Below are 22,435 nucleotides of genomic sequence, written 5' to 3'. Positions count from 1 at the left end.
CATCCATCCATCCAGAACAAATCTGTTAAATATTACCTCTGTGGTTTATGTCTTCAGGTCCTTATGTGCAGGAGGCTCCAGTGATTATCGATAAGCCAGAAACTGTATATGTGATGGAAAACCAGTCGGTCACTATCTCAATGACTCTCAATCATGTTAATGCTTCAGTCATCTGGAAAAGGTTAGTTTCTGTCAATACACTTCATTTTGTTGTTTTTAGAAAAAGAGAAACTCAAGGAAATGAATGAGTTTTACTTTAATTTCACTAAAGAAAAAAAATTCAAACATATTCCTGTCGCATGAGAGAATCTAGTGCCGTTTGTCCCCTTTCTGACTTAGTACATAACAGGATACATGTACTGTTACTGGGAAGCATAAATACAGTATGACAGTATGCAAAGAGGCAGCTGCTTTATTCCCAGTGATTATCCAGGATTCCAGAGCAGTTAAGAAAGTCTATTATTATGTCCTGACTCAGTGACACTCTGCTGCCCTCCTTCCTATAAGTATCTGACCTGACTGAAAATGCTTTTGTTCCCAGGAGAGGAGTGGTCCTGGCCAACAAGCCAGGCCTATATGAGATGACAATGCCAGATGACGACCAGCACACGCTGAAGCTGCTGAAAGTGAAGAGCGCTGACATTGGAGAGATGGAGTTTGTGGCCTCCAATAAGTATGGCAGTGACAGCTGCAAATTCATTGTGGAGATGGCAGGTATAGATTTCAGGTAGACTGTGTGCATATAAATTATGAACATAGTCTCTGGGTTTAAAAGCAAAGCTTTTGTTGAAATGCAGTCTCTCTAATGGCCAGCAGGGGGCGACTGTTTCAAAAAGAAGTCGGATTGTTTAGAATTAAGGAAAATAGATTGCAAGACCTATGACTTCAGTTAACATGTTCCCTTAGGAGTTTATGTTTATAATGGGTTTATTCACTGGTGTTGATTCATCAGGTCTACAACATGATAATGATCTGAACTAGTGTCAAAAAGGAGGATGAAGTGTACTTTAGGGTGGACCTACTGTGAGTCCAGATCTCTGCTGTATCAGCATGAGTAGTCCCTCAGTTTCTCAGTCAGATCATCTCTGACATCTGCTTTCAGAATTCTAGTGATGGACATATTTGGAGACTAAGTACAAAATAACTGCAAATAATTGCCTCAAAATTAATTGAACTTTGTACTGTCATTACAGCTCCACCAACATTTGAGACCATTATGGAAGATTTGGATGTTTGTGCTGGGGATACCCCTCGCTTTGCTGTGGTTGTGGAGGGCAAACCCATCCCTGACATCTTGTGGTTCAAGGTTTCCATCCATTATAGTGTTTAATACAATGGCCCTGCATGACTAGTTATTCTTTACTGGTTTTTCTGTGCTGTTAACTAAATTAGTGAAATGGGAAATAACCATAAGAGTTTTTAGGGAGTTTTTAGCAAACGCAAGACGACCCGCTGTAAAACGTAGCATATTTGCTTTCAGAATGATATCCTGCTGTCAGAGAGCAGTCATTACACGTTTGTGTACGATGATAATGAATGCTCCCTGGTGGTTCTAAATGCTCGTCCGGAAGACTCTGGGGTTTACACCTGCACAGCAAGGAACTTAGCCGGATCTGTATCCTGTAAAGCTGAACTCACCGTTCATGAAGGTAAGAAGCCAGTCTGTCTGTCTGAGGTGTCAAAGGCTCTTGAATGAACAAATTGATGGAACTCATTTAATCTTTTATCTTTGCTGTAGCTAAAAGTAAAGAAGATCCCATCGACGATGAGGAAACTATTCTAAGGAAAATGCGCCGACTGACTGATTACTATGACATCCACAAGGAAATTGGAAGGTAAATCGGTTTTAAGAAAAGATCCCACAGCTGACGTGCACTTTTATTTGACAGTCTTTTTTCAACTAATAAGAAATTATGAAACTGATGAACTTTTTCTCCAGAGGTGCTTTTTCCTATGTGAAACGTGCGACCCAGAAGGCAGACAAGATGGAGCACGCTGCAAAGTTTATTTCCACGCGGGCCAAGAAGAAGACATCCGCTCTGAGAGAGATGAAGCTGCTTTCCAAGCTGGACCACGAGAGAGTGCTTTACTTTCATGATGCCTTTGAGAAGAAGAATGCTGTTGTCATCATCACTGAAATGTATCCACATTTAAAAGCAGTCAGAAAACAAACCTTCTGATGCTGAGTACTCAGTTAGCCTTAGTATAATATACCAGGTTTATGTTAAAAGAATATTTTAATATTGAATGCGTTATAACCAGTGATAGGAATAACTGGTAACGGCGTTACTTTTTTCAGTAACGAGTAATCTAACTAATTACTATTCCTATCGTTACAACTCCGTTACCATTACTAACAAGAAAATGCAGTGCGGTCGCGTTACTATTTTTCAACAAACAGACGGTTGAAGCTGCCTTCAGCTTACCGCATCTTATATCAGTTGCACGGAAGTAGCTGTAAGTAATTTGGGCCCTACTGCTTTAAGCAGCTGCGCGCGCTCCCGTGGGCGGCAATCACTTTCTCGCACAACAATCGCATGAGTGCTGCTGTTTGACTGAGGAAGAGTATAATAGTCATGGTAAGCCAATCACATGACCGCTTTAAGATGACAAAGCAACAAGGTGATATATACCAGTTTTTAAATTGTGTTGATAGGCCACGTAAAACCAGAGTCATGATAAACAAGATATACGCGGCGTTTTTTCTTCAATAGTTTCGTCACGTTTGCTGTCTAAGGACAGCGCAGCAAGCGCTCTCTGCTTATGAGCAAAAACAAACAAACAAACAAAAACACAGGGGAAAAACAGAGAGAGCGAGTTTTGAGATGTGAGAGATTTGTGACGTTTAGCGTGTTTGGAGTGTGTAGTTAATGTGTTGTCTTGTGTAGTTAGTGTGTAGTGTTGTGGATAGTTTTGTGTTGTGTGTCAGAACAATGAGGCGACTGCTGTCTCCAGGTAGAAACAGGAGTGATACACCTGCTGCTGTCAGACCTGCAGGTATCAGGCTGTGATGTTCTCCTTTATAGTGGACAAAAATATTTGGAGTGGCACAAATAATTTGTGTGACATCTTATTGAATGCAGAACAGCTGATTGTTCTGTAAATAGTTTGAAATGGTTATAAAGAAAAAAGGGTAAAAGGTAAATGGCTGCAAATAACTTGTGCATTTTAAAATTGACAATTTATATTTGCATTTAAAGTTATGAAATATGATTCAATAAACATGTTTGTGGTTGTTACAGTAAAAAACAGAACTTTTTTTCTACTCTGATTTTATGTTTTTTGTCTGATTCTAGATCAGTTGTGGTAATACAGTATGTCAAAATGAAAACATGACTGTAAATTCAGACACGTGAGGTTGTGCTGAAAAGAATGATACCAAACAAGGCAAAGTAAATAGTTTTTAAAGGTGAAATGTGGAGGAAACATCAAAAGTAGTTAAAAATGGCCAATTATACCCTGGACCCCAGAGGGTTAAACATTTTTTTAAGTAACACTATAGTTACTTTTTAGGTAATTAATTACTTTTAGAATCTTGTAACTCAGTTACTAACTCAGTTACTTTTTTGAAGAAGTACCTAGTAACTATAATTAATCACTTTTTCAAAGTAACTTGCCCAACACTGGTTATAACATAATAAATAATTTGTTACAAAGTGCATTTAATTTAACAAAAAGAAATGCCTTAACTGATCGTTAAAGATGCCACGAGGAGCTGCTTGACAGATTTACAAGAAAATCGACAGTAATGGAGTCTGATGTAAGGATCCCAATTTTTCACTAAGTAAATACTACTTTTATCTATATTTTCTTATTATCTGATCAAAAAATTCTTCTGGTTTTTTTTGTTTTTGTTTTTTGGACCATCAGGTTCGTTCATGTATTAGACAACTTCTTGAAGGATTGGACTACCTTCATCATTCGAACATCATACACCTGGACATCAAGGTAGATAAATAAGAGTACTCAATCTATACTTCCATCATCTTGTGTGTCAGAAGGTTATTTTTAAATGATCAGTTGCACTTTCATAGCAGACAGTGGGTTAGATATTATTTCCTAATTCTCTCATCAGCCTGAAAACATCCTCATGGCGGACCCCCATGGTGATCAAATCCGACTCTGTGATTTTGGCAACGCGGTGGAGATCACACCTGATGAAGCTCAGTACTGCAAATATGGCACCCCAGAATTTGTTGCACCAGAAATTGTCAATCAGAGCCCCGTGTCAAAAGCAACAGATATATGGTATGACTCAGTCACACTACACTAAAAATAGGACAGAACCTTCCATGCGATTAGTGAAAATCAGAGGTAGCCCAATGATTGCACTGATTTGTTATGTATTTATTTTTTGTTGAAACCCAGTTGCAATTAGTTGCAGTGACCAACTGGTCGCCCAGAGGCTGAACGTGCAACGCCCTCAGTCTCTGGTCAACCACTTATATCTGTCCTGGTGGGTAGCAACCTGTCTCCAAGCAATCACAGTCCGACTCAGGCTAACTGATATCCCTCTCTAACAGATGGCCAAAGGTTTGCAAATAGCAGCTGTCTAGTTAAAAAAAAAAAATAGACACATTGTCAACACATTTCAGTTGATCTGAGACTGTCTGTACTGATGAGTGCAACTTGTCTGTGACGCATCTTCTTGCAACAGCGGACTACGCTCAACAGGTTGCCAGCTGGTTCTATTCTGGTTTTATTTTCTAAATAAGACCCCAACTCTGCCTTGCTTTTGAACCCTATATTTTATTTAAAACAGTAAATTTAAAAAAGAAAACAAAGTTGCCAATTCCCTACGTCTTTTTGTTGCCATCCTGCAACAACTAAATCACTATTTGTGAAGGAATTTTTACATTTTTGTTTCACATTTATGAGGTTCTGGGAGAACTCTGAATTGAATTTCCTCCTGGGACTTTCTGTCTATGTTGACTGCAACAGTTTAGCAGTTTTGGAGGATTTATCACAGTTGTTTGTCAAGTTAGCACAAACACATTGCATTTAATTTCCAGCTTGACTGCATTCAATTGAAAACTAATAGCAGATAGAGGGCAGACTGATTCTTTCTTATTTCTGTTTTCTTTTGCTTTTAAGACAGCAGCTGTATGTGAGTAGTTGTACACCTGGTCCCAAAGCAGTTTCAAAGCCAATAAGATCATGGTGGTCCAGTAATTTTGGTCATTCCGCTGTTTTCCCTAATCTGACTATCACAGTAGAAAAGCTTTAAAATACAGTACTTACAAATATTTGTTAATGTCCTGATCTTAAACACTGTATTTTTTCTTTACTTTTCTAGGCCTGTTGGAGTAATAGCATATCTGTGGTAAGCACATTTTTCATTAGTTTCAATTTTCCATAATGCTAAAAACCTTTTTCAGTGTGTTGGTCAGGACTACATCTAAGTTTCTTATTAAGTTTGTTATTATTAAATGCTATTATTTCTCTTGTCAGTCTCACCGGTGTATCTCCATTTGCTGGCGAGAATGATCGCAGCTCTGTACTGAACATCAGAAACTATAACGTGGCTTTTGAGGAGGGCATGTTTGCCGATCTTTGCCGAGAAGCTAAAGGGTTCATCATAAAGCTGCTGGTGGCTGACAGACTGTGAGTAACACCGCTGTATCTCTTTTAGTCCAAGTTTCAATACTTGCAAACAGTTATGTGTCAACCACAGTAAAATCCTGACTTGATGGATAACTGTCATCAGTTATTATGTATCATCGAATGTCATACATCAAATATAATAATTTATGAAAACAGTCATATCCAAGTCAACAACACTGAGTTAATGATCAGAAGTATAAAGATTTGTCATTACATATTATTTTTATTCACTGTACTGAGCTTGAATTTAATAAAATTAAAATCAAAGATTTTTGTTTCAGCATTTCCAGAATTTTGTCTGATACTTATTTATCACATAGCCTATTGCAGATTTATTTATTTTCAGTTTTCATATTTGTTTTATCATTTTAGACGACCAGACACGCAGGAATGTCTCAGACACCCCTGGTTCAAGGTATGAATAAGTGATATCCATTTGGCAATTCTTAGTAAAGTCCCATTTCTCATTTATTTGTTTTAAATTTCATGTCCATTTATTGTACAGACCCTTAGTAAGGGGAAGGCCATAACTACAGAGGCCTTAAAGAAATTTGTATCTCGCAGGAGGTGGCAGGTGAGATGGGTTGTAATTCTTTATTACTGCATGTTGCAAGGTCACATTGTGGTATTTATTTTGTCACATTTTCCTTTTTTTAGCGTTCTCTGATCAGCTATAAATCAAAAATGGTCATGAGGTCCATACCCGAATTGCTAAATGATTCCTCCAGCCATGTTTCCATCGCAATTCCCAGGCACCTTAAAGAGGGTTCGCCACCACCATCATCTTCCTCTGATTCTGATGAGGACATAGATGAACTACCTTTTATTCCAATGCCACTTAACATGGACTTCTCTGGATCAAGGATGTCACTGAATGACATTCAGACTGATGAGCAGGAGGCAGGGAAGCAGAACGGAGCAAGTACCTGGTCTGGGTCTTCTGTTCAAGGCCAGGAGGCAATGGAGTGTGATCCTAAAGAAATGGATAAAGAAGGACTTGAAGTGGGAGGCAAAGGCCGCCTGAGGAAAAGATCATCACAACCCAATGAAAAGGGTTCTTCAGATGAGGAAGAATCACCTGCTGAATTGCCCCAAAAATCAGAGCTGTCTAGAAAACCACTGAGACGGGGTTCAAGCATGGAGTCAGACAAACCAGAAGGTGGACGACGAAGAGGAGAGCTAAGGCGTGGTGGCTCAGCTGATAGTGCATTGATGCTTCGGATTACACCAGAAGAAGCACCTGGAGAAGGAAGTCAAGATGATGGCAGAAGAGTTCTGAAGAAAGCTGTCTCTATGGAACTACCAAAAAGGAGCACCAGCCCAGGAACTGCCAAGATGAGCCAAGAAGACTATGCTCTCAAACTGGAGCTGATGAGGCAACGACTGCTTCGTGGTGGCTCTGTGGACAACAAGATGAGTGGACTGAGAGGACCTCTGTTGGAAACATTAGGAATGGGAGATGAAAAACGTGCAGTGTCCTCAGATCGGTATTCTCGTACAGTCCGTTTGGGCCCACCTCCACTAACAAGAGCTGCATCCAGTGATTTCCCAAGGGATGAAGTTCCTAAACCAAAAGTTTTGCGCAAAAGCACTTCTTTCAGTCAGGGGGATTCAGAACCCATACCTTTGCACCGCCGTTCAGGAGCGCCTCTGGAGATTCCCTTGGCACAGATAGAAGAGAGAAGGCTCAAAGAAGCTATATCTATGTCATCTCTAACAGAGCAAACCAAGCTAGACTCCCGCCCAGTGACTCCCAGGGAGCCTTCACCAAAACCGCCAACACCAGAGTCGGTTTTGCAGGAAAGTCCAACCAAAACTGAGAGTGAGGAATCGTTTATGGAAAAAGAGATAAAGCCAGATGAGACTATAAGTGAAAAGATGGAAGGGCTGACCACAGATAGCAATTTTGATGAGAGATCAAGCACCAGTGGATTCTCAGAGAAGGACATGAGTATTTCAGAAGAACCAATGATGGAATCAGAGTCTGTAGGTCAGAGAATTCCTACACCTCCTTCTATGGTCCAAAGTCCTGCATTAGAAGAGAAAATGGAAGAGGAAGAAGAGGGAGAAAAGAAGCATGAAGAAAAGGAAGAGTTAATGAAAGAAGAAGAGGAAAGAGTTGATACTGTCACTGAATCAAACACTAAGGAAAACGTAAAAGATGTTATAGAACATATAGAAGAGAAAGTAACTATCCCTGAGAAATCCCCTGAGGTGACAATAACCACAAGCTCATTTATGCTGAGACCAACACAAGAATATTCCACTTCCCCAGGAAAAGTTGTTTCAACGTATGCGACACCCTCGCTTCCTGCTCGAGTTGTTCTGCCAGATGGAAGGACTTCAGCATATGCCAGTATAATGCAGACTATGATGGTCCCCACACTTCAGCCACTCAGTGAGCCACCGCTAGGCCCTTCTACACCTGTTGTTACTCCAACGATTTCATCATCCCCAGTATCAACGGGTATATCTTCCCCTGCCAGCTCTGAAATACCTGGTCCACCAAAGCCAGCCACCGTTTCAACCACTGAGCACCCTGCTGTATATTCCAGAGTAGCATCACCAGAGATGATAACAAAAGAACCCACTCCACCCAAGACTGTTACATATTCTTCAGCCCAAGAAGGGCTTTCAGCAGGAGCAGACCTACAGGATATCACCTCTGAAGAGGTCTTTGAGGCACGCTTTAAAAAACGTGAATCTTCTCTCACCAGAAGTCTGAAGTTTCTGTCACGCTCAAAGCAAGATGATGGATTACAAGCTGCTGCAGATTCTACAGAGAAAAGTGAAGAGATATACAGACCTGGGCCAACGGGTGCACCTTTAGAATTAAAACCAAGAAGACTTGAGGAGAAGTCAAAGTCAGTCCAGGATCTTCGTGAAGCTCAAAAGGACCAAGGCTTTATGAGAAGGCTCTCAATGCGCTTGAAGAGGACTCCATCAACAGAGCGCAAAGAGGAAATGATGAAGGAAGATGATTCTGTTGCCTCGAGACGTAGGCTTTCTTGGACTCTGGGCCGAAGAGGGTCTCAGGAGAAGAAAGAAGTAGAGATGTCAAGAATGGATGGGGGAACTGATAGATTGGTGGAAAATGATGAAAAAGAGATTAAGAAACCAAATGAATCTCCAGTGTTGGCAATGCGCAGGAAAATTGAATCAACAGTTGCTGGGATCTCTACAAGAATCCGCAGCTACTCAGAGGAGAGAAGAGCATCAGAAGACAAGGAACCCAAGAGGACACCCATTCTTTCCATGCTTCGTCGTTCAACATCAGAGAGCCGTGCAACGAAAGTTCCTCAGAACCAGCTAGTATCTCAGGCCACTAATGGTGCCTCAACCGAGTCTCTAGAGTCTATGTCCAGCCTAAAATCAGACACAGCAAAGGGTATGTCCAGTTACCTTTCCATTTTGAATCAATATTTTACCAGAGGACTATCTGTTGTACTTTTTTAAGAGTGATGTAATTTATGAAGCTTTTCTTTCCTATTTCTTTTCTTGTAGCAGGCTTGGAGGCTGAGCGCAGATCCCGCTGGGATCGATGGGGCCTGACTAGAGGGAGGCGAGATAAGACAGTGTCACAGCCTGACATACCAACAGCAATCTCTCGAGATAGTAGTTCCTTACGTTCACGTCAATACTCTAAACTGGCTTCTGGTAAGTTATATAAGAGTGTGCATAAAGTATTTGGGTAAGGCAATGATGACATTTAGTATGGGCCTCCTTTTTATTTTAATAGGAAGACCACTTACTTATATGTAGCCCTTAAATACGAAGCTACAGCCAGCAGACACTTCACTTTCTTTACCAGACCAGAAATAAAACCAAACATCACCAGCAGAGAGTGGATCTGTGACATTATTGTCACCGTGCAATAGTGGTATTTTAGAATGTGACAGTTTCCATCTGCTTGGTCAAAATGCTTGTGACTAAGAAATATATTTTTTCTCACTAAAATATAGTTACTTAGCAAAATGTGTATTTCAGTCAGACTGGGAAGCCTCAGGCACAAAAAGCAGCAGCAAGACCCCATTACAAAAAAATGCAACCATCACTTGCAACAAATAAGCCAAAAACAGCATTAAAATAACAAGGTGGCAGTGGGTTGTAAAGCATCTTGCAAAGGCTACAACAGCCACAGACATGCTATATTAGTCATATAGTTAATAGTTATCTTGAGACACGTTATATTTTAAATTAACATTATGATGTAAATAGGGTTTTATACATGACATTTGCCAATAGGATGTACAGAAATGTATTTGCTGAGGCCTCAGATATGCTCAATTTCAGATTTTTAAAAAAATTACTTCATAATCATAACTGTTAGTTTTACCTTTCATCGTACAGTATTTATGCGATTAATTATTGTAATGTCTTCAACTTCCAGATTTCCCTCCAGTATTCCATATCAAACTGAGAGATCATGTGCTGCTGGAGGGAGATCCAGTGACACTCAGCTGTTTGCCAGCTGGAAGTCCCCACCCACACATTACCTGGATGAAAGGTGAGGATCTTTAATGTGAATAAACAGTAGTGTCTTAGTGAGGGTAATACATGTGCATGTGAATAGAATCATTCTGTTTGCATTTTGCAGTAATTTGCATAATTCCTCTAACATCCATGAGTGCAGAGACACATTATGTTGCATATTGATGCAAATATGATGTAATTACAAATGCTACATACAGTGAACATAAATGTTGCTGTAGGTAAAACAGCTGAGATTATTCTTGAATGAGTTGTTATGCCAGTATCATGTTCTTTGGAGTGGTATCCTTAAGCAGCATAAATGGGCTCAAATTCACAACCTGACACAGGGCAAGTAAGAAAAGGGTAGGTAAGAAAAAGGAAATAAATATTCACCTTCAAAATTCCCTCCCTGTGCATGTGTGCTTTCTCAGACAAGAAGCCCCTAGAGATTGATGCCAGGATGAATATGATTGCTTGCCCTGATGGGAGGCAGCTGCTGATGATAATGCAGACCACCAAAAAGGACGCAGGGGTTTATGAATGTGTGGCTACGAACCCGCTGGCCTCAGTATCAAGCTCTTGCACAATATCTCTTGCACGTAAGAAATGAGACATTGTTTGAGTCTTTGAAGAAGTACATTTACTTTATCCCAACAGTATTACTAGTAATACTAATATATTTGTTTTACAGGCCTGCCCAACCGTCCTGGGACCCCAGAGATTCCTCAGAAGTACAACAACACTGCACTGGTTCTGTGGAGGCCTTCAGACACAATGGCTCCCTGCACATACTCTCTGGAGAGGCGAGCAGAGGGTCTGTGTTTGCAATAATTCTGTAATCTAGATTAACACTGCTGTACATCCATTGTTAGATTTATTAGACCTATCCTAAGTAACTCTCCAAAAGTTGATTCTGTTCATCTAGATGTAGCGTTTTCAGTGGGAGAAACGTTTCGTTACTCATCCAACTGACTTCTTCAGTCTCAGCTGACTGCAGGTTTCTTATAAACAGTACATTTGCATAATAGGTGAAACCAGCCCACTGAAGGAACAATGGGCTGGGAGGTCACCTTCATCATAATTATGCAAATTCTCATGACCATTGATCAAAGACCACTGATCAGTGGCCATGAGTACCATTCACAGAGAGTTGGGGAATGGCTGCAATCACAGCATTGTAAGATGGTGAAAGATGTACCCTTAGGCCCCCTCCTCGATTAGAGATGGTCTTTCCCTTTTCACAGAAATGGCCTCCTTGACTCCGCGCTCAAACCAGCGTTCCTCCCTGTCCAGGATGTTACATCCTCATCATTGAAAGAGTGTCCACAGGCCTCTTTCAATGATGAGATGCATGATTGAGAATGCATCAAGACGATGTCCTAAGTAACCCTTTCAAAACCTAAACCTGAGGTTTTGAAAGGGCTACACTGAACAAACTTGGGTCTCAAACAAGCACAGAAAAACACATGTATTGCATATATATTTCATGAGACATGGCGAGTGACAAAGAGGAATTGCAACTAGAATCCCAGACACTGTATATCTCTATTTGGTTGCCATGTATTCATTAGGGCATATTAGGGCATATCTAATTGGCCCTTGGGGATAAAGTCTTTCTGATTCTGATATAGGCTTTAAGCTAAGAACACTTGATCAAGTATCATAAGGAGACACACTAATGTGTTTTAGGTGTACTTGTGTTTAACTCTTGAGCATGTCTTTTTAAATTAAATTAAATAAAGACAAAAAACCTCAGTCAAAGGTAGTATTTAATTTCATACTGCTACTTTAAGCAAGTGATCTTAATATTCCTTCCACATCTGTCCTCAGGTGAGAACAACTGGCTGATTGTGGCCACTGGGATAGCAGACTGTTATTACAATGTGACTGACTTAGCAGCAGGGGGCTCCTTCAGATTCAGGGTGGCATGTGTCAACAAAGCTGGCCAGGGCCCCTACAGCAACCTCTCAAAGGTCTTGAGCATGGATGCCTCAGGTATTTACAGAAAACCTTCAATTGTTTTACATACCCTTATCAATGAAATAATTAAAGAACTTTCAAAACTGAAAGATTTACATTTGTATCTATCGTTGTTGTTGTTGTTGTTGTTGTGCTCAGCTCATTATAGAAGGTTATATTTTTATGTGTATAATTTTGTTTTTGATGGAATAATATATATGACAAATTATTCGACTCCACTTGAGGTAAAACAAACCTCTGTGTTGTATTTGTTGCATTAATGCATAAAATCAAGTAGCTTCTTGCCTTTTCTTGTTTTTCATAGAACCAGCTAAATCCAGTGCCACAGTAGTGGTGAAGACTGTTCCTGCAATTTCTCCTCCTCCCCCTGCTGTAATGATGTCATCCATGAAAGTGCCTCCCATGAAACTAGCTCCCAGTAAATCCACAACAGTGACGAATGCTCAACTTGCCCCTCCATCAACATCAGCTCCTGCTCCACCTTTGGTTAAATCTGCCTCTCCAGTAACCATCAGTCCTGCTGTTAGTACTGCCCCGGCAGAGCCGGCTCCTGTTAAGACCACAACAACTGCCCAAGCCACACCAGCCAAAGCCAAGAGCTCTATTAGCATCAGTGTGAGCAAACCCCAGACAAAGCTGACACCCCCGCCTGTTGTTCCACCCAAACCTCAGAGTCCAGTACATACTGTCCTCCAGTTGACCAACAAACCTCCATCCCCTGTTCCACCACCTGCACCTATAATAGGGAAACCTATTTCATCTGTGCCAATGTATGTGCCAGCTGCCACTGCTCGTGCTACTCCACCTTCCCAAACTACTTCCACCCCAACAACTACCACCCCTTCAGTCACTCCCGCAACCATCTCCCCACCTGTGGTGGTGGTGCAGAGCTTGACACCAGTGTTGCAAGGAGGGGACACTCACACTACCCCATCTGGCCGGATCACTCCATCAGGACGGATCACGCCATCAGGACGTAGGACCCCACTGGGGAAGCCTGGAGAGGGATCTCTGCGTCAGGGAGTTCCACAGAAACCGTATACATTCATGGATGAGAAAGCAAGGTGATAAGTTTTGTAAAACATTTACGGTCTGAATTAGCAGCTATTTATAATTGACATAGAGAATTTTCTGTGCTTTTCCATTGGAAGTTTATATCATTTCTTTCTCATGCAGAGGTCGGTTTGGTGTGATCCGTGAATGTCGGGAGAACGCCACAGGCAACCTTTTCATGGCTAAGATTGTTCCATATGAGGCAGACAACAAGCAGGCAGTGCTGCAGGAATATGACATTCTCAAGTCGCTTCATCACGAAAGGATCATGGCTCTACACGAAGCCTATGTCACGCCACGCTACCTGGTGCTTATCTCTGAGTACTGCAGTGGGAAGGAGCTGCTCTACAGCCTTATTGATAGGTATGATTTGATAGGTCATTTTTAGCACTATCCATAAACGAGTGCCCTAAACTGTTCTACTTGGAGTGCTTAAGAAGCTGTTTAATCGTGTCTCTTAGATTCCGTTACTCGGAGGACGATGTGGTAACCTACGTTGTGCAGATCCTCCAAGGTTTGGACTACCTCCACGCTCGACGCATCCTCCACCTGGACATCAAGCCGGACAATATCATTGTCACCTATATGAATGTCATCAAGATCATTGACTTTGGCAGTGCTCAGACATACAACCCTCTGTTCCTGAAGCAATTCAGCCCTCCTGTTGGAACACTGGAGTACATGTGTAAGGATTTTTGTTTTTTAACAGTGCAATGGAAATAATACAATGATAACAATAATAACTATAGAAAATCTTATGATAATAAATTCCTTAATTTGAATTCAACTTAAAAGGCTCAAAACCATGAGAGTGCCTTGAAGCAGCTGCTGCTGTGATTTGACGCTATATAATGAAAATGTAATTGAAATTAAATAGAGCGGAGAACCACCAATCATGACAGTTTCTGTCTAATTGCTCGACACAGCAGAGCAATCAAGAGTTTAAACGACAGATATTTTACTTATAAGTGGATGAAGACTAAAACAGAGCTGATAGGGAGCAAATATTGAATTTATTTTCATCTGAAAACCTTCAGCATATTACAAAATGAAGGCTGTTCTTTTTAAGTTTAATGAGCATGTAAGCCAATGTTTGCTAAATGTAAGCTAACTTCATACAGAGAAAATATTTTGTATGTATCGATAGCAGGATGTACATAAATGGTTATAAATCAGTCATTTGACCCACTTTTTTTTTTGCTATAATGAACTTCAGTAAAGGTAGTGGCTATACAAGTGTGGCCTTTCCACCCATGTTATCTTTGGGCCAACAGATAATCAAATTGTCATGAGATAATTCATTTTCTCAGTGTTTAACGAGCTGCCCCTACAGCAGCATTAGCTAACTTACAGTTTTAGCCAACTAGCTAGCTTGAAAGCAGTGTGAAATATTTGAGTCAGTTGACACTGTCAAGTGAAACTGACCATACAAGTTGTTTTATGTTGGAACTACGAGAGGGTCCTTGGAATTGTTTTTCATTTATAAGAGAGCCTTTGATTATACTACTCAATATATATGTACTGAATAACTGATGGTTTTAAACCAACGCGGTTAAAGAATAACAACTGTGCATTTAAATATGGACTTTGTCTTTTGGATATATTATAACTATAATAGATATATTATAGTTTTCTTAAGCATTTTAAATAGATAAAAAACCTTTGTGTACGTTATGTAATCTTAACTGTGGCCATTTATCAGAAAAGAAATTATAACACACACAAACAAAAATCTAAGTCAAAGTGATAAATGAAAGCTCTTTGTACACACAGATAATAAAGGCCGTGAATTTGTCCTTTTTCTTGCAGCTCCAGAGATGTTGAAAGGGGATGTTGTGGGCCCACCAGCTGACATCTGGAGTGTAGGCGTGCTTACTTTCATCATGTGAGTATTGCTTTCACAGCTTCCACCCTCTGAGTTCTCTTTAAATAGAAATATATTTGTGTTCTTTATAAAAGATCAGGCTTATGATTAAGAATGGTCTGCTACATTTGTATTTTTAATTTCAAGACTTTTTAGGTATTATTCTATTATATATTTCTTTTGGTAGTATGAAATCTTCCTCCTGATTTTTCAGGTTGAGCGGCAGGTCGGCTTTCATGGATAATGATCCTCAGGAGACTGAAGCCAGAATCCAGGCAGCAAAGTTTGACCTCTCTAAACTTTACCAGAATGTGTCCCAAAGTGCCTCTCTGTTTCTTAAAAAGATCCTCTGTAGCTACCCATGGTAAGCTGAATAATGGATTCTTCTCATTTTTGCCGTACTTTGAAAGTATTGCCAATTTGTAATATTTGGCTCCTTGTCATGCTCAACAGGGCCCGTCCATCCATCAAGGACTGCTTCAGCAACTCCTGGCTTCAAGATGCCTACTTGATGCGCCTTCGTAGGCAAACTCTTACCTTTACAACCACCCGTCTCAAGGAATTCTTGGCTGACCAGCAGCGCAGGCGAGCGGAGGTGGCAACCAAGCACAAAGTTCTCCTGCGGTCTTACCAGAGCTCGCCACAAACCCCCACTAGCCCTGCCACACCGAATGTGCCAGTATCACCCACTGCACCTGTCACCTAGTGAAGAGAACTCCCACACCATTGTGGCAGGACTTTGTGGTGGGAATGGGGGGCAAACATCCTCCAAGCGAGATAAAACTTGAGGCTACAGTGAGGTGGTCCCTCCAGGTCTGACTTGAACTTGATCAGAAGAAGAAAAACCCACAAAACCAGCAATGGCTGTGATCTACAGAAACATAATTTCTATTTCTAATCTGGTTCTAAAAGAGAATCTAATGCATTAAGGAACTCTCTGAAAGAGCCTGACTGCATTTTGTATACCGTGAACCTTGTTCATACAGGGCAGGCTGTTCTTTTCAAGCTAGTACCTCAAGGTTTGTAACTTTGCAAACATTTTTGAATTAATTCCTTTCTTACTGTTGGCTGAACATTGTAAAGAGAGGAAAAACAAATACAGTGTGGTCACCGGCCATAATTTAGTAGAAAACCTCATTTAATTCCTCAGCAAAAAGCTTTTAGCACAACTTTAAAATAAGGGATAATCTACACAATTAAAAGTACATATTGAAACAACTGACACCTTTGTCACTGGAGCACATCTAAAATAGTAGTCTATAGTTGACATTCTAATGTTTCCTGACCAGAATTTTTAATGCATTATCATCCCATGGCATCAGATAATGCTGTTTTTTGTCAGATGCTGCCAGAATCTTCTCTCTGTTGCACAGAGGCAGGGATGGTATTGGCCACAGAGAGGTAGCAGTTGTGTTTCAGAGATATTAGATATTAGGATGGAGGTGTAGCAGTGGTAGGAGACCCAGGTTCACGTCAGATTGAAACTTTTGTGTTTACTACACGTTTTGGGGTTTTTTTGTTGTTTTTTTCATTTGCTGATTTGTTTTGGGTGTGGTGGTGGAGTGGGTAGCACTGTCCCCTCACAGCAAGAACATTCAAACTTCCTTGTCTTTGACTTTCTCTGTGGAATTCCCATCTTCGCCATGTTCCTGCATGGGTTGACTTGGCTATTTTAAGTGTGTTACAGTAGTAGATGTGAGAGTGTGTGCCACAAACCCACGTTGGATAAGCACTAAAAAAGAGGTATGGCTGAATTTTCTGGTTAAGTTTAGTTTAGGAGTAAGAAAAATGACTGGCAAGGTGGAGCTGTGGTTAGCATGGTTGCTTCACAGCAACAAGGTTCTGAGTCTGAATCTGCCATCATTCTATGTGGACTTTGTGTGTTCTGCCTGAGCCTGTTTGGGGTTTCTCTGGGTATCCCTGCAGATGTTTCTTCCCACAGGCCAAAATAAGTAGTTAAGAAAATGGATGGGTGATGGGTAAAATATACATAACATTTACCCTGGATGTCAAAAAATGAGTTCGGAGTGTCAGTCCTGTCTCATAAAGGCCACAGTCCAGAGTATCAGGGCACAGATGCTGAACAATGCCTTGTGTGTAACCCAGCGATGTCTGCAGCTTTGACAAAACAGCATTAATGAAAGCCAAAGTAAGGAGAGAGGGTTGTAAATGCACTGAATTATGTCTAATTCTGTGTCCTTGATTTAAACAAAAGTCACTCTCCAAACCCACAAACGAGTTTAGGGAATTGTAGTGGTATGGTGGTGCTGTTGGCACTTCAGTGATTTTAAAGACTGTAGCAGTTCCAGAAAGTTTTTGTTTGTTTGTTTTTAAAAATATGTACTGAGTTAAGAGGAAACTCTGGTGGCTTCTCTACAAGGGCTATTAGAATAGGACACTTGTCTGCATTTTTCCCCTTTCCTTGTGTTCTTAGACAGCACGGTAATGATGATCTCATTCTCAAAAGCAGAATTTACTTTTTAAATTTCTTATCCCGTTGTCATCTTTGAGCTTCCATATAAAACTGTTTTCCTCCCAGTGATAATGTGGACAGTTTTGCAGGGCAAATAGGCATTCGTTTCCTCACCACAGATAAGCTGTCATTGGCTTAAAGTAAACTCTTTTACTCAAACCGCAGCGAGATACCTAAGCCACAAAGAGATACTCATATCTGAGTTTTACAAAACAACTTTCGACATGTGTAATGAAGTTTTACTAACATCAAAAACACTTAATCACATCTGAAAAAATGCAGGGGATGAAAGGGAAACTGAAGCATTTTAGGAACTCACCGGGGTATCACGGTCCCCCAAAGTGCCCTTGAAGAGCATTAATCAGCAAAAAATAAAAATTAAATAATAGACGTTACTGAGTGTATTAGTCCTTATTTTAGTGTTTTTAATTACCAACAGCTACTGCTTTGAGAAAGCAGTTTGCTTCATTGTTTTTAAAGAATGTAGGCTTAACTGGCAAAACCTTTTTTTAATATATAAAAAGACATAAAATCGTTATAATTAGCATTAAGCTGAACCTAAATTATGTATAGCCTCAATTATATGTTTCCATGCTATACAAGCATACAAGACACCATAAGCACTAATAGCATAAATTCATCATATGAGCCCCTGAAGACCATAATAAACATCGGATCACAAGAAGTAAAACCTTTGGAAAATCTAGTGGTTCTCAAGATGTGGGGCAGGCCCCAATTATGGGGCTTAGAGCCACTGCAGGTGGCTTTATAAAATATGGAGTGAAACTAAGTTGAATCAATATTATTTATGAAAAAAAATGAAAGAGTTTGCAGATACAACTGTGCATCTACTCTACTCACTCATTTATTTCATTGAAGTTGAAATAACTGAAATGTAAACTTTCTCAAGTGGGGCATGCCAGAAAAAGTTGTCTATAAAAGATATATTTAAGTATGGATATCCATAAATATGCAGATCTAAATATATGTTTTAAATATAATATACACAGTAAATTATGAAAACCAGGCTCTGTAACTGTTTTATTTTCAGAGAAAAAATATAATAAAACACCAAACATTTGTTTGGAATCTGTCCTCTTAGAGTCAGCACATTGGCTCTAGCACTAAACTGAACACAGATTCTATCATTTTATGGCACATCAAAGGCTAATTTGCTTTTTTATAATATATGCTTTCCCCTTTGGGGGTAAACTAAGTTTTCAGACCAGCACATTTGATTTTTGATGCTGTTGCTTTCATACGTACTGATATCAAGCACAGATTTGCTCACTTAACTCAAAGTGTAACACTTATGAGAGTTTAGATCCATTTGTGGACAGATTCAGTTTTTCGGGTGTTTAAAAGCTGCTTCATACATAAAATCATGAGTTGTTTTACTGTGTATTAACTGACAAGTAGTTGGTAATCCTATGAAATTATTTCACTATTGCTTTATTGTCTAATGCTATTGCTAGATAAATACTGCCCTTCTGCAGCTCTTGTCTTCTTTGGCTCCTTTTCCTATGCAGAGTATAATCACTAAGGAAATTGTTTCAAACCTGAATGAAAACATGCAAGTCCTGCATGAAATGCAACGTTGCATTAAATCCTAAATGTCTGTGCAATTTATAATAACTTTATTTGTTCATCTTTTAAATGAAATGACAGCTGTTTGTAAGCAGACGACACAAGAGCGCTCTACATTTTGTATTAAAATTTTGTGGAATGTGTTGCAGTGCCTCGTGACAGATATTAGACTCACAGAGATTGTAGTTTGTCAAAAAGAATGACTATTTCTTTATTTTGATAATATGACTGTGGCCGCTTTGTGTGCGTGTGTCTTTTGCAAATTGTTTATTTATTGAGTGACTGTATTTGTTACGGCTTCTGCTTTTTATCTGTGAAACATTTGAATCTGGCATGGAAACGGCATGACAGTTGTTAAGATTAAGAACAATAAAGGAAATGTGACAAATATAAGGGAAAACTTGCCATCTTCTTGGCTGAAAACTGCATGTAAGACCATGCTGAAAATGGTATACACATCACGGCTGATCCATAAAGAATTACTGAGTGTGGTAAGTCCAACCTTACACCACTCCATCTGCATCACCCTGAAGACCAACAACTATGTGCTTATTTTCATGCTGGGGAGATCCATATTCCAGAATACTCCCTCTACTATAACTAAACTATGAACTGCTTCAGTGATTCTCACGAGTATTTGATTTCTATATGAAGATGGGAAAATATCTTTGGAACATATGTTGCGCATCTTCAATCAATCTCATCAGTAGTAACCAAAGGAGAATGAATGACTGTATGACACAATACTTACTGCTTATAAAGCATCAGATTTCTTAGGTTTGCTGACTCTGTAGTGGATCTGAAGCTGTGTGTATCTTTGACAGGATCTCCAAGGTAAGAAGAGAGGGAATAAGCTGTAAAGAAATGGTGCAAGAGAAATTTCCAGTCAGACTAGTTTGGAAATTGTTAAATAAATGTTTACTATCTCTTTCCGCTGCAGATGTCCAAAGCTGAGACTTCACCCCCTCCCGGGTGCAATACTTAATTATTATTAATATTATTATTAGGCATTATATCGTGGACACAGGTAAGAGAATCTTTAATTCTTGTTGGTGTCACTGACAATCAAGGAGGTTTTGAGGCATAAGAAATGTTTAAGATGCTTGTTTGCTGGATTTTTTTACCCCTTAAGAACCGACAGTGCAACAACATATTCACTGGATGGACTGACTTGTCTCATAAAGTCTACATTGCACCAGAAACACCTTCAAGAGATTGTACCTATGTCCTCAAACCTTTTAGACTCACTGAACTTATAACTTATTACTTGTTATAAATGCCTATATTTCTCATCTAGGTCACATAAAGAGCGGCAAGAGAAAGGCCCTCCTAAGATCCTGCAAGACCTCAGAGATGTGGTCCTTGTTGAAGGCAGCACAGCAAAGCTGAAGTGTAGTGTTAGCGCTTTCCCGGACCCTTTCATTGTCTGGTACAAGGATGGCAGGATGGCAAAGGACTGAAGGTTGGTCCCAAGTACTGCTATGTTTTTGAAGACCCTGATGTATTGGCACTTGTGGTCTGGTTATGATTATAAGATTTTTTATTTTTTATTTTCGTGATTATGACATGAAGAATTTTTAAAATAATCACTGATGAGAACTTTGCCCCACATGTCAGATACAAAGGTTGACTCTTGCTGATTAATGTAGAATCATGTGGTTCACAGAGTTAATCTGTCCCAGTTCCTGCTAAGAATTCTAAAGACCCAGATAACATCAAGACCAAGAGAGGGACAACAGTGGTACTCAAGGCTGAAATAAGCAGACAGCCTCCTCCAGTCGTTGTCTGGCTCAAAGTAGTTGCTAGCAGATTTCTGCACTTGCACATAGTTTGCATGGAAGACAATGACTTGTCTTCAAACACTCGCCAAGTTCTCGCAGAGTATTAGTGAAAATGTGAAAAATGTGACACAAACTGGAAACAGAGACCATCCGCCTTCAAGTAAAGTTGGGCCATTTGAAACATGTTGGCTGAAAAGGTGAGACACAACTTTTACTTTGAAGGTCTTCTGGTAGCAACTAAAATGATCACAGGGAAGTGTTTACCTCTATGACCAGTTTTACCTAGTAACACCCAGCAACCATTCGCCAATCAGATGGTAAGTTCATATTTTTTCCCTAGCAACTAGAGATTTCCAGGTGGTTGCCAAATGGTCTCTGGGCCCATGTGACTGAGATTGCAGTTTTTCCACTAGCATCCAATCACTTCATTAGTCTATTCAATATAAATACTCCCATTCCCCTCTATGTGTTGCCAGGTTGTCTTGTTTCTACTTCTATCCAGCAATTTCTTGCATTCACTTAATTTCCTTTTTATTAATAACTTGAATGCCTCCATGAAAGCGCATTTATTTGCTTTTGCCTTTCATTAAAGATCTGACCTTTGGAATTGACCAAAGACGGGACTTTATGAGCATTTGGGTCCTTGTGTGTTCCCTCAAACCATTATAATAATAATAATAATAATAATAATAATAATAATAATAATAATAATAATAATGGATTGCATTTATATAGCACTTTTCGAGACCCTAAAGCGCTTTACAATTCCACTATTCATTCACTCTCACATTCACACACTGGTGGAGGCAAGCTACAGTTGTAGCCACAGCTGCCGTGGGGCAGACTGACAGAAGCGAGGCTGCCATATCGCGCCATCGGCCCCTCTGGCCAACACCAGTAGGCGGTAGGGCAAAGTGTCTTGCTCAAGGACACAACGACCGAGACGGTCCGAGACGGGGCTCAAACTGGCAACCTTCCGATTACAAGACAAACTGCCAACTCTTGAGCCACGATCGCCCCACAACCCAAGCCATTATGTAGTAGTAAATGTATGTAGTAGATTCTAGATTTGGATTTGCCATTTGATAGGTAAGACTCAGTCCATCTGAAATAATATAATTAGAGTTTAAAAAATATTTAAACTGCAGTTTATTATGGGAAATGTTCATCCATGATTTTATTAACATAGAATGGTAGTGACTGCACATGAAAGTCACAACCAAATTTTGAAAAATACAACAGCTGATGCAAAGTTGAGGCTGCACCTCTTTGGCTGGGAGCGGTTCATCTTCACTGTGTCTCTGAGTTATGTCTCTTCAGGTAATTTAGCATTTTGACCAGAGAGTTAAAGAAAAAACACAGGATCGGGGATTTTTAGGTGCCAGCAATAGTAGCAATCAGTTCAAGCTACTGGACGAAGCTATTTACAGCAATAGCTATGGCATATTTTGGCTTTAAAGCGCAGCAAATCTCTGCATGGTCCCCCAGCACAATTTGTTTTCTATTTGCTGCAATTTCTAATGTGATCATGGTCCTTAAAATAAGTTACTTTTAAATTGCTATGAAAGGAGACAGAAGTGCATAAAAGTACATACAATAATGATACAACAGTGATCACAA

The 22,435-nt window shown here is 39.9% G+C and overlaps 1 protein-coding gene across 6 annotated transcripts in view; it reads left to right on the top strand.

Moving 5' to 3' along the window:
* Positions 1-19,427, top strand: part of spegb (striated muscle enriched protein kinase b) — a 40,074-nt gene extending 20,647 nt beyond the window's left edge. For 5 of the 6 annotated variants that reach the window (XM_004559190.4, XM_004559188.4, XM_023152355.3 and 2 more), the window contains exons 17-41: positions 58-181; positions 542-714; positions 1,194-1,306; positions 1,481-1,649; positions 1,739-1,835; positions 1,940-2,140; positions 3,703-3,760; positions 3,871-3,948; positions 4,076-4,248; positions 5,297-5,323; positions 5,452-5,604; positions 5,977-6,019; positions 6,110-6,178; positions 6,262-8,992; positions 9,109-9,261; positions 9,995-10,111; positions 10,509-10,676; positions 10,769-10,891; positions 11,908-12,072; positions 12,362-13,121; positions 13,234-13,473; positions 13,572-13,795; positions 14,920-14,995; positions 15,189-15,338; positions 15,428-19,427. In XM_004559190.4, the coding sequence (XP_004559247.3) occupies positions 58-181; positions 542-714; positions 1,194-1,306; positions 1,481-1,649; positions 1,739-1,835; positions 1,940-2,140; positions 3,703-3,760; positions 3,871-3,948; positions 4,076-4,248; positions 5,297-5,323; positions 5,452-5,604; positions 5,977-6,019; positions 6,110-6,178; positions 6,262-8,992; positions 9,109-9,261; positions 9,995-10,111; positions 10,509-10,676; positions 10,769-10,891; positions 11,908-12,072; positions 12,362-13,121; positions 13,234-13,473; positions 13,572-13,795; positions 14,920-14,995; positions 15,189-15,338; positions 15,428-15,680 (6,638 nt within the window). In that variant the 3' untranslated portion in view covers positions 15,681-19,427. The remainder of the gene's footprint in view (positions 1-57; positions 182-541; positions 715-1,193; positions 1,307-1,480; positions 1,650-1,738; positions 1,836-1,939; positions 2,141-3,702; positions 3,761-3,870; positions 3,949-4,075; positions 4,249-5,296; positions 5,324-5,451; positions 5,605-5,976; positions 6,020-6,109; positions 6,179-6,261; positions 8,993-9,108; positions 9,262-9,994; positions 10,112-10,508; positions 10,677-10,768; positions 10,892-11,907; positions 12,073-12,361; positions 13,122-13,233; positions 13,474-13,571; positions 13,796-14,919; positions 14,996-15,188; positions 15,339-15,427) is intronic. The other variant, XM_004559189.4, reaches the window with a different exon arrangement.
* The last annotated feature ends 3,008 nt before the right edge of the window (positions 19,428-22,435 follow it).

The sequence above is a fragment of the Maylandia zebra genome, linkage group LG16 (assembly GCF_041146795.1).
Source record: "Maylandia zebra isolate NMK-2024a linkage group LG16, Mzebra_GT3a, whole genome shotgun sequence".
Classification (NCBI taxonomy): Eukaryota; Metazoa; Chordata; class Actinopteri; order Cichliformes; family Cichlidae; genus Maylandia; species Maylandia zebra.
This window is presented reverse-complemented; position numbering and strand designations above follow the sequence as displayed.